The 18,031-nt window shown below is 39.8% G+C and overlaps 1 protein-coding gene across 1 annotated transcript in view; it reads right to left on the reverse strand.

Annotated features, from left to right (window-relative positions):
* The window catches only part of LOC110505895 (neurexin-3a-like), a 614,746-nt gene that overhangs the window by 405,077 nt on the left and 191,638 nt on the right, over positions 1-18,031 (reverse strand). Inside the window, exon 11 of the mRNA XM_036963045.1 lies at positions 1,982-2,185. Within this exon, the coding sequence (XP_036818940.1) occupies positions 1,982-2,185 (204 nt within the window). The remainder of the gene's footprint in view (positions 1-1,981; positions 2,186-18,031) is intronic.

Consider the following 18,031-nt stretch of genomic DNA (forward strand, 5'->3'; position numbering starts at 1 on the left):
CTGTTCAGTGCCAGTGTTCTGTTTAGTGCCAGTGTTCTGTTTAGTGCTAGTGTTCTGTTTAGTGCTAGTGTTCTGTTTAGCAATAGTGTTCTGTTTAGTGGTAGTGTTCTGTTTAGAGGTTGTGTTCTGTTTAGTGCCAGTGTTCTGTTTAGTGCCAGTGTTCTGTTTAGTGCCAGTGTTCTGTTTAGTGCTAGTGTTCTGTTTAGCAGTAGTCTTCTACTCAGGCTCTAAATGAAAATATACTTTTTTATCTCGTGGTGCTGTGACTGTCTCAAATGTTGTTTTCTTACAGGACTATATAAAATGCTATGTTAGAACTATATAAAATGCTATGTTAGGACTATATAAAATGCTATGTTAAAACTATATAAAATGCTATGTTAGGACTATATAAAATGCTATGTTAGGACTATATAAAATGCTATGTTAGGACTATATAAAATGCTATGTTAGGACTATATAAAATGCTATGTTAGGACTATATAAAATGCTATGTTAGGACTATATAAAATGCTATGTTAGGACTATATAAAATGCTATGTTAGGACTATATAAAATGCTATGTTAAAACTATATAAAATGCTATGTTAGGACTATATAAAATGCTATGTTAGGACTATATAAAATGCTATGTTAGGACTATATAAAATGCTATGTTAGGACTATATAAAATGCTATGTCAGGACTACGAAGATGCTATGTTAGGACTATATAAAATGCTATGTTAGGACTATATGAAATGCTATGTTAAAACTATATAAAATGCTATGTTAGGACTATATGAAATGCTATGTTAGGACTATATAAAATGCTATGTTAGGACTATATAAAATGCTATGTTAGGACTATATAAAATGCTATGTTAGGACTATATAAAATGCTATGTTAGGACTATATAAAATGCTATGTTAGGACTATATAAAATGCTATGTTAGGACTATATAAAATGCTATGTTAGGACTATATAAAATGCTATGTTAGGACTATATAAAATGCTATGTTAGGACTATATAAAATGCTATGTTAGGACTATATAAAATGCTATGTTAGGACTATATAAAATGCTGTTAGGACTATATAAAATGCTATGTTAGGACTATATAAAATGCTATGTTAGGACTATATAAAATGCTATGTTAAAACTATATAAAATGCTATGTTAAGACTATATAAAATGCTATGTTAGGACTATATAAAATGCTATGTTAGGACTATATAAAATGCTATGTTAAAACTATATAAAATGCTATGTTAGGACTATATAAAATGCTATGTTAGGACTATATAAAATGCTATGTTAGGACTATATAAAATGCTATGTTAGAACTATATAAAATGCTATGTTAGGACTATATAAAATGCTATGTTAGGACTATATAAAATGCTATGTTAGGACTATATAAAATGCTATGTTAGGACTATATAAAATGCTATGTTAGGACTATATAAAATGCTATGTTAGGACTATATAAAATGCTATGTTAGGACTATATAAAATGCTATGTTAGGACTATATAAAATGCTATGTTAGGACTATATAAAATGCTATGTTAGGACTATATAAAATGCTATGTTAGGACTATATAAAATGCTATGTTAGAACTGTGAAAATGGCTATGTTTTATCTGTTCAAAAGATGGGCCAGACAGCATGTTTTTAAGTAACAATAAATTTCAGAATAAAGCAGCTTAAATAATGGAAAAAAAGTGAATTAGTTCAAATGTATAGTAATTTCGATGAAGAGTATTATTCAATCAATATCTTATGACACAGATCACAATAAAGTCCATGCAAACAAAAATATCAATATTTGTTTATTACTACTCCATAAATGATGGCTGTCCTTTACTCTATAAATCAAACTATGACAACAAAAAATGGACAAAGGCAAAGTGAAAAAATGGAGAGATGTAAACAGTAAAGGAAAAGAGAAAGAGAGAGTTTTTCAACACGTGGTGTCGTCGGTAGTGTAATACGATACCTAGGTTGACCGTGAGCTTGACCCGGCCCCCATCCAGCTCTAGACGCAGCGTGTCGGCCGAGTCTCGCGAGGTGGTGGCCATGAGCAGGCCGTAGGCCCGCTGGGACATGAAACGCAGAGACACGTCCTCCGCCTCCGTGTGCATCACCTGGGGCATCACCACCTTCATGTACATACTGCCGTCATAACTCAAGATGGACGCCTCTGTTATGGGGGAGAGCAAGGGGGAGGGGGGGGACATAAGGAGAGAGAGACAGAGAGACAGAGACAGAGAGACAGAGAGAGAGACAGAGACAGAGACAGAGCAAGAGAGGGAGAGAGCGGAAGAGAGAGTGAGAGAGAGCGAGAGAGAGAGAGAGAGAGAGAGAGACAGAGCGAGAGAGAGAGAGAGAGAGAGAGAGAGAGAGACAGACAGAGAGACAGAGACAGAGCGAGAGAGGGAGAGAGCAGAAGAGAGAGTGAGAGAGAGCGAGAGAGAGACAGAGCGAGAGAGGGAGAGAGAGAGAGAGAGAGAGAGAGAGAGAGAGAGAGAGAGAGAGAGAGAGCGAGAGAGGGGGAGAGAGAGAGAGAGAGAGAGAGCGAGAGAGAGAGAGAGAGACAGAGACAGAGCGAGAGAGAGACAGAGACAGAGCAAGAGAGAGAGAGAGAGAGAGAGAGAGAGAGAGAGAGAGAGACAGAGAGACAGAGAGGCAGAACGAGAGAGGGAGAGAGAGAGAGAGTATAGAAATGTGTCAGACACAACATCTGCTGTCACACATCTTGTTTCGGTTGAGAAATGCACAACATAACAACATGACATTTTCACGTGCACGCTCACATACAGACACACACACACACACACACGCTCCCCATGCTTTTGCCCATTGCTCGTTTCCCCCCATCACTCTCTTCAGGAGAGACTGATTCAATGTATTGTTTTCTCTCTCACAGTACATCTGTCTTCAGCATGCTGTGGTCTCCCTGATAGCACATTCAACTGGACTCGTTTGCACACAGATGATGGCTTAGGTACAAGTAATGGGCTTAAAATGAACTCTCTCTCTCTCTCTCCCTCTCTCTCTCTCTCTCTCTCTCTCTCTCTCTCTCTCTCTCTCTCAATTAAAGGGGCTTTATTGGCATGGGAAACATGTTAACATTGCCAAAGCAAGTGAAGTAGATAATCTCTCTCTCTCTCTGTCTCTCTCACTTCCACTCCCTCCCTCCAGCTCTCTCTCTCCCTCTTTATCTTTCTATGTATCGCTTCCTGGCATCCAGCCAATATACACAAACACTCCTTTCGTCCTCAGAGCTGTAAAGACTCCACCTGGGAATCACACACACCCTCCCTCAACGCAGGGGCAATGCAACTGCTGACAATCTCTACAATTACGTCCCGATCAATATTTTATTATGTACCATCAGCTGCTCTACCCAAAGCTACATTTATACCCGTCATACCAAGTGCAATAGGATAGAGGAGAGACGAGTGGGGAGACACCTCAAGGTACAATGAAGACAGAACAAGCGAGAGAGAGGGAGAAGAGAAAGAAAAAGGGGGAGTAGAGAGAAAAAGAGGGGGGGAAGAGATGGGAAGAGGGGGTGGAAGATTGAGGTAAAGGTAGAGAGATGGAGAGAGAAGGAAAGTGGTAAGGTGCGAGTTTGTTGGGAAAGAGTGTAAAAAAGGGGAAAGTGATAGAGTAAGACAATAGAAGAGAGAGATAGAGGGATATTAAAATAGAGAGAGATATAAAGAGAGAGATATTAAAATAGAGAGAGGTATAAAGAGAGAGATATTAAAATAGAGAGATATAAAGAGAGAGATATTAAAATAGAGAGAGATATAAAGAGAGAGATATTAAAATAGAGAGAGATATAAAGAGATATTAAAATAGAGAGAGATAGAGGGATATTAAAATAGAGAGAGATATAAAGAGAGAGATATTAAAATAGAGAGAGATATAAATAAAGAGATATTAAAATAGAGAGAGATATAAAGAGAGAGATATTAAAATAGAGAGAGATATAAAGAGAGAGATATTAAAATAGAGAGAGATATAAAGAGAGAGATATTAAAATAGAGAGAGATATAAAGAGAGAGATATTAAAATAGAGAGAGATATAAAGAGAGAGATATTAAAATAGAGAGAGATATAAAGAGAGATATTAAAATAGAGAGAGATATAAAGAGATATTAAAATAGAGAGAGATATAAAGAGAGAGATATTAAAATAGAGAGAGGTATAAAGAGATATTAAAATAGAGAGAGATATAAAGAGAGAGATATTAAAATAGAGAGAGATATAAATAAAGAGATATTAAAATAGAGAGAGATATAAAGAGAGAGATATTAAAATAGAGAGAGATATAAAGAGAGAGATATTAAAATAGAGAGAGATATAAAGAGTGCGAGAGATAAAGAACTAAATAGAGTTGAAACAGAGAGATGAAACACCTCCTGATATCATGTATCTGGTTGAGTGTGACGAGAGATCAGAGAGGTTTAATATCCCAGTAAGAGACTGTCAGATTGATACTAACTGACAGAGCTACAGAGCCCTGAGGGACAGACAGACAGACATGTCACTGTGAAGTGTTCATATGATAGACATAGTGGCAGGTTGTCTTCCACAGGCAAAAAAAACACCAGGTATTCTCTGGTATTATGTGGCTGAGCAATGAGGAGAAAGACATTTTTGTTCACTGTGTATTTCCTTTTGCTGAATTTAATTGTATTTTACATAAGTCCTGACAAAAGGCTATCGATAATTAAATGACATATTTCATTCCAGACATGTTTTATTTAACCTTTCTTTAACTCAGCATCACAGTTAAGAACAAATTCTTATTTTCAATGACGGCCTAGGGACAGTGGGTTAACTGCCTTGTTCAGGGGCAGAACGACAGATTTTATCTTGTCAGCTCAGGGATTCAATCTTGCAACCTCTCAGTTACAAGTCCAAAGCTCTAACCACTAGGCTACCTGCCGCCCCACATATCGTGAAGGGTATAGATTGAGTGTAGTCTCAGACTTGAATCTTCTCTGTGTGGCGGACCAGGTTTCATTTATCTGCATTGAGTTTATTTATAGTTTTACTGCTTGAGGGTTTTTATTATTGCTTGGGTAACCTTATCTACTATCGTAAATGTATATTTTGCGGTGCGAACTGCACAGAACACCAGAAGATGTGCTACTGTGAATCATTTCATTGTTCTATTGTTTGTTCATGTGTCAGAGCAACTGGCTATTTGACCCCCAAACATACTTATTTAATTCATTCATTCATTTATTCATTCACAATAGTCTGAGATTAGTTCCTTCACCTCAATCATTCACTTGTCACAACTGGGACGGTATTTGGAAAAATGCTGGACATAGGAAAACACCTCTAGGATCAGCTGTGCCTTTTAATTCATAATTATTAAGAGGAAGCACCTGATCCGAGATCAGCACTCCTGCTCTGAGATACTTTGTGAAAAGAGGCCTTGGTCTTGGTTTAACATTTGTTTGATATGAAGGAAAGGATGCAGAGAGGACGTGATTGGAGAGTATGGATAATGGCAATCTTTCTCTTTCGATTTCTACTCCATCTAATGACGGCACGCATGACTGTAAGTCACGTTGGATAAAATCATCTGTGAAATGGCATATACAGTACCAGTCAAAAGTGTTGACACACCTACTCATTATAGGCTTTTTCTATATTTTGACAAAGTTCTTGACATTTTCCGGATTGACTGACCTTCATGTCTTAAAGTGATGCTGGACTGCAGTTTCTCTTTGCTTATTTGAGCTGTTCTGGCCATAATATGGACTTGGTCGTTTACCAAATAGGGTTATCTTCTGTACACCACCCCTACCTTGTCACAACACAACTGATTGGCTCAAATGCATTAAAAAGGAAATCAATTCCAGAAAATTAACTTTTAACAAGGCACACCTGTTAATTGAAATGCATTCCAGGTGACTACATCATGAAGCTGGTTGATAGAATGCCAAGAGTGTGCAGAGCTGTCATCATGCCAAAGGCCGGCTACTTTGAAGAATCTCAAATCTCAATCTCAAATATAAAATATATTTTAACACTTTTTAGCTTACTACATGATTCCATATGTGTTATTTCATAGTGTTTATGTCTTCACTATTAGTCCACAATGTAGAAAATAGTAAAAATAAAGAAAAACCTTTGAATGAGTAGGTGTGTCCAAACTTTGGACTGGTACTGTACAGTATATACATATAATTTGTTGTTATTCGGTTCTTTTCTGTTGTCTGTTATTGTTCATGTTATGTCTCTAACATTATAGACCAGTTATATTAACCAAGGACCCTCCCCTATGTTTATACATTATTAACACAGAACTTATCCAATCCTGTGGCTCACTGAAAGTGTTAATTAAAGCCAGTAATGAGGTGACAAAGCCGCCCTGCCACCAGTGATTTGGCCAATTGAATCAACAAAGAGATTTAACCCATAAGAGTCTAAACCCTGTTTAAGCAGGGGCGGGGAGGTTCTCTTAAGCTACACGGAATTGTTTTAAAAAAGATGATACCAAGGATCATTTAGCAATTTGATTTTGAATTTTAAGATCCCTTGAAGTATAAACATAAAAATAACTAATTTGATGAACAATTTTATTTGGCATTACTTCTATTCGCCCATACAAAAGCATTTAATAACAGATTCACTACATAGAACCGATAGTCCCAAATAAATCATCTTAGGGAAGTTTGTTCTGAAGTGTCTGTCCTAAATCTTAGAGATATAAAAAAGACGAGGACATACCATGTATTTTAAACTTCTTATGGCTGGGGGCAGTATTGAGTAGCTTGGATGAAAGGTGCCAGAGGTGCCCAGAGTAAACGGCCTGCTCCTCAGTCCCAGTTGCTAACATATATGCATATTATCATTCGTATTGGATAGAAAACACTCAGAAGTTTCTAAAACTGTTTGAATGATGTCTGTGAGTATAACAGAACTCATATGGCAGGCCAAATCCTGAGAAGAAATCCAAACAGGAAGTGAGAAATCTGAGGTTGGTCGATTTTCAACCCAGCTCCTATTGAATTCACATTGGGATATGGATGAAGTTGCACTTCCTAGGGCTTCCACTAGATGTCAACGGTCTTTAGAACATTTAATGAGAGTTCTACTGTGTTGTGGGGCTGAATGGGAGCTGAATGAGCCAGGTGTCTGGCAGAGAGCAAAGGGCTGGTCACGCGCAATTCACATGATAGCGACCTGCGTTCCATGGCTTTCCTACAGACATATGAATTCTCAGACTAGGAACTTTATTAAAGATTTATGATAACAACACCCTAAAGATTGATTCTATACTTAGTTTGACAAGTTTCTTCGACCTGTAATATAACTTTTTGAAGTTTTCGTCCGACGTTCGGATGGACCTGCACGAGCGTTTGGATCTGTGTACTAAACGCGCTAACAAAAGTAGGTACTTGGACATAAATACTGGACATTATTGAACAAAACAAGCATTTATTGTGGAACTAGGATTCCTGGGAGTGCATTCTGATGAAGATCATCAAAGCTAAGGGAATATTTATAATGTGATTTCTGATTTCTGTTGACTCCAACATGGCGGATAATTGTATTTATTTTCTGAGTGCCATCTGAGATTATTGCATGGTTTGCTTTTTCCGTAAAGTTTTTTTGAAATCTGAACCAGCAGTTGCATTAAGGAGAGGTATATATATAATTCCATGTGTTTAACTTGTATTTTCATCTACATTTATGATGAGTATTTCTGTTGAATTGAGGAGGCTATGCAAAATCACTGGATGTTTTTGGAACTAGTGAACACAATGTAAACTCAGATTTTTGCTATAAATATTAACTTTATCAGACAAAACATGAAGTCCTATGAGTGTCATCTGATGAAGATCATCAAAGGTTAGTGATTCATTCATTTTATGTGTTTTTCTGTGAGTTGGTGGTCACCTAACATAATCGTTTTTGGTGCTTTCGCTGTTAAGCCAATTTGAAATCGGACACTGTGGTGGGATTAACTACAAGATTACCTTACCTAAGACGTTTTTACCCCTTATAACAGTTTTTGTCACTAAACAGTGCAATTGGAAAAGTATTCAGACCACTTTACTTTTTCCACTTTTTGCAACATTACAGCCTTATTATAAAATAGATTCAATAGTTTTTTTTGTCATCAATCTGCACACAATACCCCATAATGACAAAACATTTGTTAACTTATTAAAAATACAACCGGAAATATCACATTTATGTAAGTATTCAGACCCTTTACTTTGTTGCAGCACCTTTGGCAGCGATTACATCCGTCTTCTTGGGTTTGATGCTACAAGCTTGTATTTGGGGATTTTCTCCCATTCTTTTCTGCAGATCCTCTCAAGCTCTGTCAGGTTGGATGGGGAGTGTTGCTGCACAGCTATATTCAGGTCTCTCCAGAAGTGCTCAATCGGGTTTAAGTCCGGGCTCTGAAGGGGCCACTCAATGACATTCAGATACTTGTGCTAGGGTAGTTGCCTCAATTTCAATTCTTATAGCAAAGGGGCTGGATACTTATCTAAATGAGGTATTTCTGTTTTTATTCTTAATACATTAGCAAACATTTTGAAAAAACAGATTTTTGCTTTGTCATTATTGGGTATTGTGATGTCATTATGGGGTATTGTGATGTCATTATGAGGCACAGTGTATTTTTCTTTGAACCATTTTAGAGTTAATGTTGTAACGTAACAAAATGTGGAAAACATCAAGGGGTCTGAATACTTTCGGAAAGGCACTGTACTTCCTTTCATGTTTTCAACTAGTACCAGGGGACCTTCAGACGAGTCCTGTGAGGCATGCGGATGTCCTATAGAAAAACAACCGACACGTACATGTTTGTGAGAGTCTCAATAGTTCTGTAGGCCAAACCGTTCGGAAGCCACAGAAGATTTTGTGAGAAGACCGATTTTTCGGGATGTCTCATGGTCTGACAAACACCACTCTAGCTCTGTCACCTTTCACCACAGACGAGCAAGTGCAACATCGGTGGATAAAGATGCATCTAATTCAAAAAGGCAAATTTCTCTAGTTTAAACTGACAGGGATTTTTGGGGGATTTAAAAAAAAATGCAATTTACATTTCTGCGGGGCCACGGACATCGACCTTAGGTCAGATGGAATGTCAATTAACCTGTCGATGATGATGTAGACCAGGAAGGAATGCTTAATCAGGAAGCTGGAGCATGGATCTGAGAATGTGATTGGGTGACAGAGGAATAGTGTTGTGACTTTTAATCAATAATTTAGAACTATCTGATTATATTGAGCTGAGCTGAATGTCTGTGAGCATGTAAGTGTCTGTCTTTTTGTGTGTGTGTGTGTGTCTGTGCGTGTGCGTGTGCGTGTGTGTGTGAGTCTGTGTGTGTGTGTGAGCGTGTGTCTGTGTGTGTCTGTGTGTGTCTGTGAGGGTGTGTGTGTCTGTGTGTGTGAGCGTGTGTGTGTTTGTGTGTATGTATCTGTGAGCGTGCATATCTGTGTGTGTCAGCTTCTCCGAGATATCTTTTCAGATTACCTGTTCTGTGTAAAGGACAAATGCTGCCAATGTGCTCTCCAGTAATGAAAATAATTGCCATAGATTAATTAAGAACCAATCCATGTTCATTATACTGTCAGTCTCCCCTGAGTCAGCCAACAGACGCCATGACAACTAGACTCTACTGTTCCCAATGACTCCCCTGTCCTGTTGACCATGTGTGTCAATGTTAATTTAGTCATCAAAAGTAGCGACTAAAATATTTTGTCTAACATATTTTTGCAGTGGCAATTGACGAGACCATAAGCAAAAATGTTTAGTTTTTTTCATTTCAGTTTACTAAAACGAGACACGACTAAATGATCTATATGACAAAAATCTGACTACTAAATGGACTGGATAAGAGTTTTTGGAGAGAATGAGAGCTTTTCAATGATAAACACTATTAATATTAGCAGCACAGATGCACAGCGCAGGTCTGTTCAGCTGTGGGAAGGACGAGTCAAACTACTTCACACACAGCCTACATTAGCTGGTGAGCTGCAGGGAGCAAGCAATGAGTGCAGGCAGACAGGGTCCACTTCGTTCTCCACCTCCGATTGTGCAGGTGATTTTCTTGCTTCCCCGTGGCTAGCCACTCACCACCAGCCTTCTAGTTAGCTACCCTTTGCTTTACAACACTAAAGACAATAGCACCATTGAGTTTAATAGTAAAACAACAGTCTAGCTATGTTTTTCTCTCCCTTGATTATTGAAAAGTAGTCTCGCTCAACACTCCCACTTTCCCCACTGCATTTCATAGTCAGGTTATTACCATGTTACCATTCAAAAGATATGACTCATAATATCCGGCACCACATTTATTTATTTCTACTGAACGTTGGCGGGACACATTTGACATTTATAAAGAATATCAAAAACTACTTGCGGACAGGACCGTTAACCCACCGTTTCGCCGGAGCGTTTGGAGTTCTAACCCCTTTTAAACGTTGTGTGTTTGCGCTACAGACTTTTAGGTTGTACCATCGGATTATTTGTTTTTCCTTCTACATCCGTAGATACACGTTTGATTAACAAGGGCTGAGCTACACCAGCGTTTTTGAGTCAAGGGCGGATCCCGAAGGGGTCGGGTCTTCCATACACAAACGTCTGTAGAGTTGGAATGTTTTGAGCTACAAATTATTAAAAGCGATCTATGAAAACCTATGACGCTCACAAGCTACACAAGAGTTATTAGAGGGTAAGGGTTCTATGACGCTTCACAAGAGTCACCTCTACAACAGCGTAGCCTAGTGGTTAGAGCGTTGGACGTTCAAACCCCCGAGCTGACAAGGTACAAATCTGTCGTTCTGCCCCTGAACAGGCAGTTAACCCACTGTTCCTAGGCCGTCATTGAAAATAAGAATTTGTTCTTAACTGACTTGCCTAGTTAAATAAAGAACAAAAAAAGAAAAAATCAGCAGGGCTAGACAATCTGGACCCTCTCTTTCTAAAATTAGCAGCCGAAATTTTTGCAACCCCAATTACTAGCCTGTTCAATCTCTCTTTAGTATCGTCTGAGATCCCCAAAGATTGGAAAGATGCCACGGTGTAACGTTCTGAGTGTAGTGGGTGAGAAGTCAGGCGCAGGAAGCAGAGAGTTCAGGGGAGTGCTATTTTAATGCACAACAACGGCAAACATAAGCCAACCCCACGAAAACACAGGGCGTAATACAAAACAAACGCCCCAAACAGGAGGACTTAAACTGTCCAGAAAAAACTCACGAAATGGGAAAGCACGTAACTCACAGACGTGCACACAAGTTTACACAAAACAGAAGGTCACAATAATTAATCCCGCACAAGGAACCAGGCGGGCCGGCAGACTAATAAAGCCTCTCTAATTATACCCAACTCAAAACAGGTGCACTCAATAAACACATAAGGAGGGGGAGGAAATAATCAGTGGCAGCTAGTAGGCCGGCGACGACGACCGCCGAGCGCCACCCGAACGGGAAGGGGAGCCACCTTCGGTCGGAGTCGAGACACACGGTCATCCCCCTCTTCAAAGGGGGAGACACTCTAGACCCAAACTACTACAGACCCATATCTATCCTACCCTGCCTTTCTAAGGTCTTTGAAAGCCAAGTTAACAAACAGATCACAGACCATTTCGTATCCCACCGTACCTTCTCCGCTATGCAGACAGGTTTCCGAGCTGGCCATGGGTGCACCTCAGCCACACTCAAGGTCCTAAACGATATCATAACCGCCATCGATAAGAGACAATACTGTGCAGCTGTATTCATCGACGTGGCAAAAGGCTTTCAACTCTGTCAATCACCACATTCTTATCGGCAGACTCAACAGCCTTAGTTTCTCAAATGACTGCCTCGCCTGGTTCACCAACTACTTCTCTGATACAGTTCAGTGTGTCAAATCGGAGGGACTGTTGTATGGACCTCTGGCAGTCTCTATGGGGGTGCCACAGGGTTCAAGTCTCGGGCCTACTCTTTTCTCTGTATACATCAATGATGTCGCTCTTGCCGCTGGTGATTCCCTGATCCATCTCTATGCAGACAACACCATTCTGTATACCTCTGACCCTTCTATGGACACTGTGTTAACTAACCTCCAGACGAGCTTCCATGCCATACAACTCTCCTTCCGTGGCTCTTAAATGCAAGTAAAACTAAATTAATGCTCTCCATCCGATCGTTGCCCGCACCTGCCCGCCCGTCCAGCATCACTACTCTGGACAGTTCTGACCTAGAATATGTGGACAACTACAAATACCTAGGTATCTGGTTAGACTGTAATCTCTCCTTCCAGACTCACATTAAAATCTCTTTGGTCTAGGGGCAGTATTTTCACATCCGGGATGAAAAGCGTTCCCAAAGTAAACTGCCTGCTACTCAAGCCCAGAAGCATAGAAGATAGAAGACACTCTGAAGTTTCTAAAACTGTTTGAATCATGTCTGTGAATATAACAGAACTGATTTGGCAGGCGAAACCCTTAGCACAATCCATCCAGGGAAAAACATTTTTGAGCTCAATCTGTTTTCCATTAAATTTCTATGGCAATCCCTTTTTAATAGAAATATGTTTGAAGTTCCTATGTCTTCCACTAGATGTCAACAGTCTTTAGAAATTGGTTGATGTTTTTCCTTTGAGAAATGAAGAAGTAGCCCTGTTATTTCCATGTGTCACTCCAAGTGCACTCTAATGTTTTGGTGCGCGCGACCTGGAACATGCTTCACAATGTTTTTGTCCGGTATTGAGCACAGCATTTCCCGTGTCGTGGCAGAATCAAAATCCTTTAGGTAACATTTATAAATAAGATGTTTTATACATTTTTATAGTATGCTTATGTGGGAAAGTTACTTAGGCCCAGAGAGGGGAGAGGTCGGGTTAGTCTTATCTGTGAATGTGTCTAACTATTCCTAAACCATGTGAAGGGATGGTGAGATTAATGGGGAACCAGTTAGGTGGCTCCACAATGTCTGTGTGCCAGTCATGTCTCTCTGTAAGCTTGTCCAGGAAGGGGTGTATTTGATATATGCCATTGGATGAGGTAATGTTTTTGGTTCTAAGTGGTACCAAGAAAGAGATAAGAGCTTTGGTTTAGGAGACCAAACTGAACGATAATTTATAGCTAATGCTATACATTATGGGATACTCCTTTTTCTGGTAAAAGGTTCTTTGTATAATGTTCCTAAGATCTGTTATTCGTCATGTGACTTTTGATGGGTGTGTCTTGGCTATAAATGATACTAAGAACTGTTTTGTAAGCACTCTCAGAGAATTCATTTATAGATACTGAATTGATCTGAGAGTCACAGGGCTATGGTGAAGCTCATATAATTAAAGATGGACTTTATGATAACTCTGACATGATTTGGTAATACAGGAAATTTCCACGACACCCGTCTTACATTCTTTTTCGATTATTTACATTTTAGGATACATCAATTTGGATTAGGAACGATGTTTGAAATGTTTGGACCACGTTTACAGGTAACTTATTAGATACTTTGCATGTTGAGCGAGTTAGAACCAGTGTTTTTCTGAATCAAACGCGCCAAATAAATTGACATTTTGGCGATATAAAGAAGCAATTTATCGATCAAAAGGACCATTTGTGATGTTTATGGGACATTTTGGAGTGCCAACAGAAGAAGCAGTAGCCTACTGAATGTGGCCATGGTAACATTACCAGTAGCCTACTGAACGTAGCCATGGTAACATTACCAGTAGCCTACTGAATGTAGCCATGGTAACATTATCATCCTACATGCATTTTGTGGCACAGAAAAAAAAGAAAAAGTTATTACAAACAATTTCTTGTTACTAAATTCCTCTCGTCACCAGACTATATTTTGACTGGGTAAATAATTCCTCTTGACTGTATCTGAGTGGGTAAATGATTCCTCTTGTCACCAGACCTTATCTGAGTGGGTAAATGATTCCTCTTGTCACCAGACTATATCTGACTGGGTAAATCACTTTATTTTGAGTTAATGTGGACCTATTGACTCAGATTTCAGCACTTGAACCAGGACTCAAGCACTGGGACTCAGACTTCAGCCATAGGGGACTTGGGACTTCAAATCAAATCAAATCAAATCAAATCAAATGTTATTTGTCACATACACATGGTTAGCAGATGTTGATGCGAGTGTAGCAAAATGCTTGTGCTTCTAGTTCCGACAATGCAGTAATAACCAACAAGTAATCTAACTAACAATTCCAAAACTACTGTTTTATACACACAAGTGTAAGGGGATAAAGAATATGTACATAAAGATATATGAATGAGTGATGGTACAGAGCGGCATAGGCAAGATACAGTAGATGGTATCGAGTACAGTATATACATATGAGATGAGTATGTAAACAAAGTGGCATAGTTAAAGTGGCTAGTGATACATGTATTACATAAAGATGCAGTAGATGATATAGAGTACAGTATATACGTATACATATGAGATGAATAATGTAGGGTATGTAAACATTATATTATGTAGCATTGTTTAAAGTGGCTAGTGATGTATTTTACATCATTTCCCATCAATTCCCATTATTGAAGTGGCTGGAGTTGAGTCAGTGTCAGTGTGTTGGCAGCAGCCACTCAGTGTTAGTGGTGGCTGTTTAACAGTCTGATGGCCTTGAGATAGAAGCTGTTTTTCAGTCTCTCGGTCCCAGCTTTGATGCACCTGTACTGACCTCGCCTTCTGGATGATAGCGGGGTGAACAGGCAGTGGCTCGGGTGGATGTTGTCCTTGATGATCTTTATGGCCTTCCTGTAACATCGGGTGGTGTAGGTGTCCTGGAGGGCAGGTAGTTTGCCCCCGGTGATGCGTTGTGCAGACCTCACTACCCTCTGGAGAGCCTTACGGTTGTGGGCGGAGCAGTTGCCGTACCAGGCGGTGATACAGCCTGCCAGGATGCTCTCGATTGTGCATCTGTAGAAGTTTGTGAGTGCTTTTGGTGACAAGCCAAATTTCTTTAGCCTCCTGAGGTTGAAGAGGCGCTGCTGCGCCTTCTTCACGATGCTGTCCGTGTGGGTGGACCAATTCAGTTTGTCTGTGATATGTATGCCGAGGAACTTCAAACTTGCTACCCTCTCCACTACTGTTCCATCGATGTGGATAGGGGGGTGTTCCCTCTGCTGTTTCCTGAAGTCCACAATCATCTCCTTAGTTTTGTTGACATTGAGTGTGAGGTTATTTTCCTGACACCACACTCCGAGGGCCCTCACCTCCTCCCTGTAGGCTGTCTCGTCGTTGTTGGTAATCAAACCTACCACTGTTGTGTTGTCTGCAAACTTGATGATTGAGTTGGAGGCGTGCATGGCCACGCAGTCGTGGGTGAACAGGGAGTACAGGAGAGGGCTCAGACTTGAACCAGGACTCGAGGTTTAGTGACTCGACTACATCACTGGGCGAACACTCATCAGCTCCCATTCAAAGTCAATAGTCCCGTGCTACTTCTGGATATCAACATGGCAGTGGTATGTGCGTGTGCGTGTGCGTGTGTGTGTGTGTGTGTGCATATGTGTGTGCATATGTGTGTGCATATGTGTGTGTTTGTGTGTGTATACAGTATGTGTGCATCTGAGTGTGCAGATGAAATAGTAAGTCATTGCTGATGAAGAAGATGAACATGAGAGGGAGGGAAAGACTGATTTTAAAGTCAGCTCCCTGTTGCATAATTACCTCACAAATTACACAGGAAAGAGATGGTACCATTAGGATTAAAGCTTAGAGGATTTCACGGCGATCTGGGAAATTCTCTGTGAGGGCAGCCGAGGCATAGAATTAAGTTGATCTAACAGGCGTGCTCATATAGGATCTAGAAAAACACACACACACACAAACACAAACACAAACACAAACACTACAAACTCAGGATTAGGGAGACACACACATGTATCATATTTGGTCCTCTGTGGGCGCTGTGCCACAAATAATCACCACTGATTGACGTCAACTGAGAGAAAAACATTGATAAAATAGTCTGGGATTCAAATCGTAAACACCGCCGCCGTTCATCACAGTAAATTACTTCAAATCAGACTCTGATTCCAAGACAATTGAATACGGATGAATGCAGCTCCATTTCATAAAAAAACAGTGAGACGTTAGTGAGATGTTTGTCTCTTATGGCTACCTCTGCAGTGGTTCAGAACCACGTCTGACCTCTAAAGGTCTCTTATTTATTCATGTCTGTGTGTGTCTCCCTAAGATGCTACATGCCCTTAAAATGTCCTCTGTGATTTTAGATGTGCTGGGGGAGAGAGACTGCAGAGTCACCAACAACCACATAGTGGAAGCAGAGTCCATACTCCCCAATACGCTACAATGCAGGGTGACAGAGAGAGGGGGGAGAAGGGGGGAGAAGGGGGGGCGAGTTTGACAGGAGAGAAAAAGAGAGAGAGTCAGGGAGAAAGACAGAGAGAGAGAGGGTGAAAGAGAGAAAGATGGGAGAGAGAGAGACGGGAAGATAGAGAGAGACGGGGAGAGAGAGAGAAATAGAGAAATATATGATTATTTATTATCCTTTGTGTACCCTTAACCATTTGTACATCATTACGACACTGTATATATACGTAATATGACATTTGTAATGTCTTTATTGTTTGAAACTTCTGTATGTGTAATGTTTAATGTTATTTTTTTTTGTTTATTTCACTTTTGTATATTATCTACCTCACTTGCTTTGGCAATGTTAACACATGTTTCCCATGCCAATAAAGCCCCTTGAATTGAATTGATAGGAGAGAGAGATAGAGACAGAGAGAGACAGAGAGACTGAAATAGATAAAGATAGGAGAGACAGACAGAGAGAGAGGAAGAGAGACAAGAGAGAGAGAGAGAGAGAGAGAGAGAGAGAAGGGAGAGAGAGAGAGAGAGATGGGGAGAGAGATGGGGAGAGAGACAGAAGAGAGAGAGACAGAAGAGAGAGAGAGAGAGAGAAAGAGAGAGAGACAGAGAAGGGAGATGGCTCAAGAGAAAACAGGCTATGTGCACACTGCCCACAAAATGAGGTAGAAAATGAGCTACACTTCCTAGCCTCCTGCCAAAGGTATGACCATAGACCATAAAGACACATATTTCCCTCAGATTACACCGACCCACAAAGAATCCAATGTTGATAAACTCCCATATCTACTGGGTGAAATACCAGAGTGTGCCATCACAATAGCAATATTTGTGACCTGTTGCCACAAGAAAGTGAAAAGTGAAAAACAAACACCATTTTCCCTTTTGTACTTTAACTATTTGAACTTTTGTACTTTAACTATTTTAACTTTTGTACTTTAACTATTAACTATGAACTTTTGTGAGCATAATGTTTATTGTACATTTTTGTATTGTTTATTTCAATTGTGTTTATTATCGATTTCACTTGCTTTGGTCATGTAAGGAAAAAGGCATAGACAGAACAAGATGAGAGAAAGAAACCCTTATTTTAACCCTAAACTTAACCCTTACCCCGGCACTTATTCTAACCCTAAACTTAACCCTAATCTTCACCATTATTCTACCCCTAAACTTAACCCTTACCCCAGCACTTATTCTAACCCTAAACTTAACCCTTACCCCAGCCCTAACCCTTATTCTAACCCTAAACTCAATCCTTACCCAGCACTTATTCTAACCCTTATTCTAACCCTTATTCTAACCCTTATTCTAACCCTAAACTCAACCCTTACCCCAGCACTTATTCTAACCCTAAACTTAACCCTTACCCAGCCATTATTCCAACCCTAAACTCAACCATAGCCCTAACCCTTATTCTAACACTAAACTTAGCCTTTACCCTAACCCTTAATCTAACCCTAAACTTAACCCTAGCCCTAACCATTATTCTAACACTAAACTTAACCCTTATTCTAACCCTAAACGTAACCCTTACCCCAGCCCTAACCCTTAATCTAACCCTAAACTTAACCTTTACCCTAACCCTTATTCTAACCCTAAACTTAACCCTTATTCTAACCCTTATTCTAACCCTAAACTTAACCCTTACCCCAGCACTTATTTTAACCCTAAACTTAACCCGTGCCAAAGC

The sequence above is a fragment of the Oncorhynchus mykiss genome, chromosome 25 (genome assembly GCF_013265735.2).
Source record: "Oncorhynchus mykiss isolate Arlee chromosome 25, USDA_OmykA_1.1, whole genome shotgun sequence".
Taxonomy (NCBI): Eukaryota; Metazoa; Chordata; class Actinopteri; order Salmoniformes; family Salmonidae; genus Oncorhynchus; species Oncorhynchus mykiss.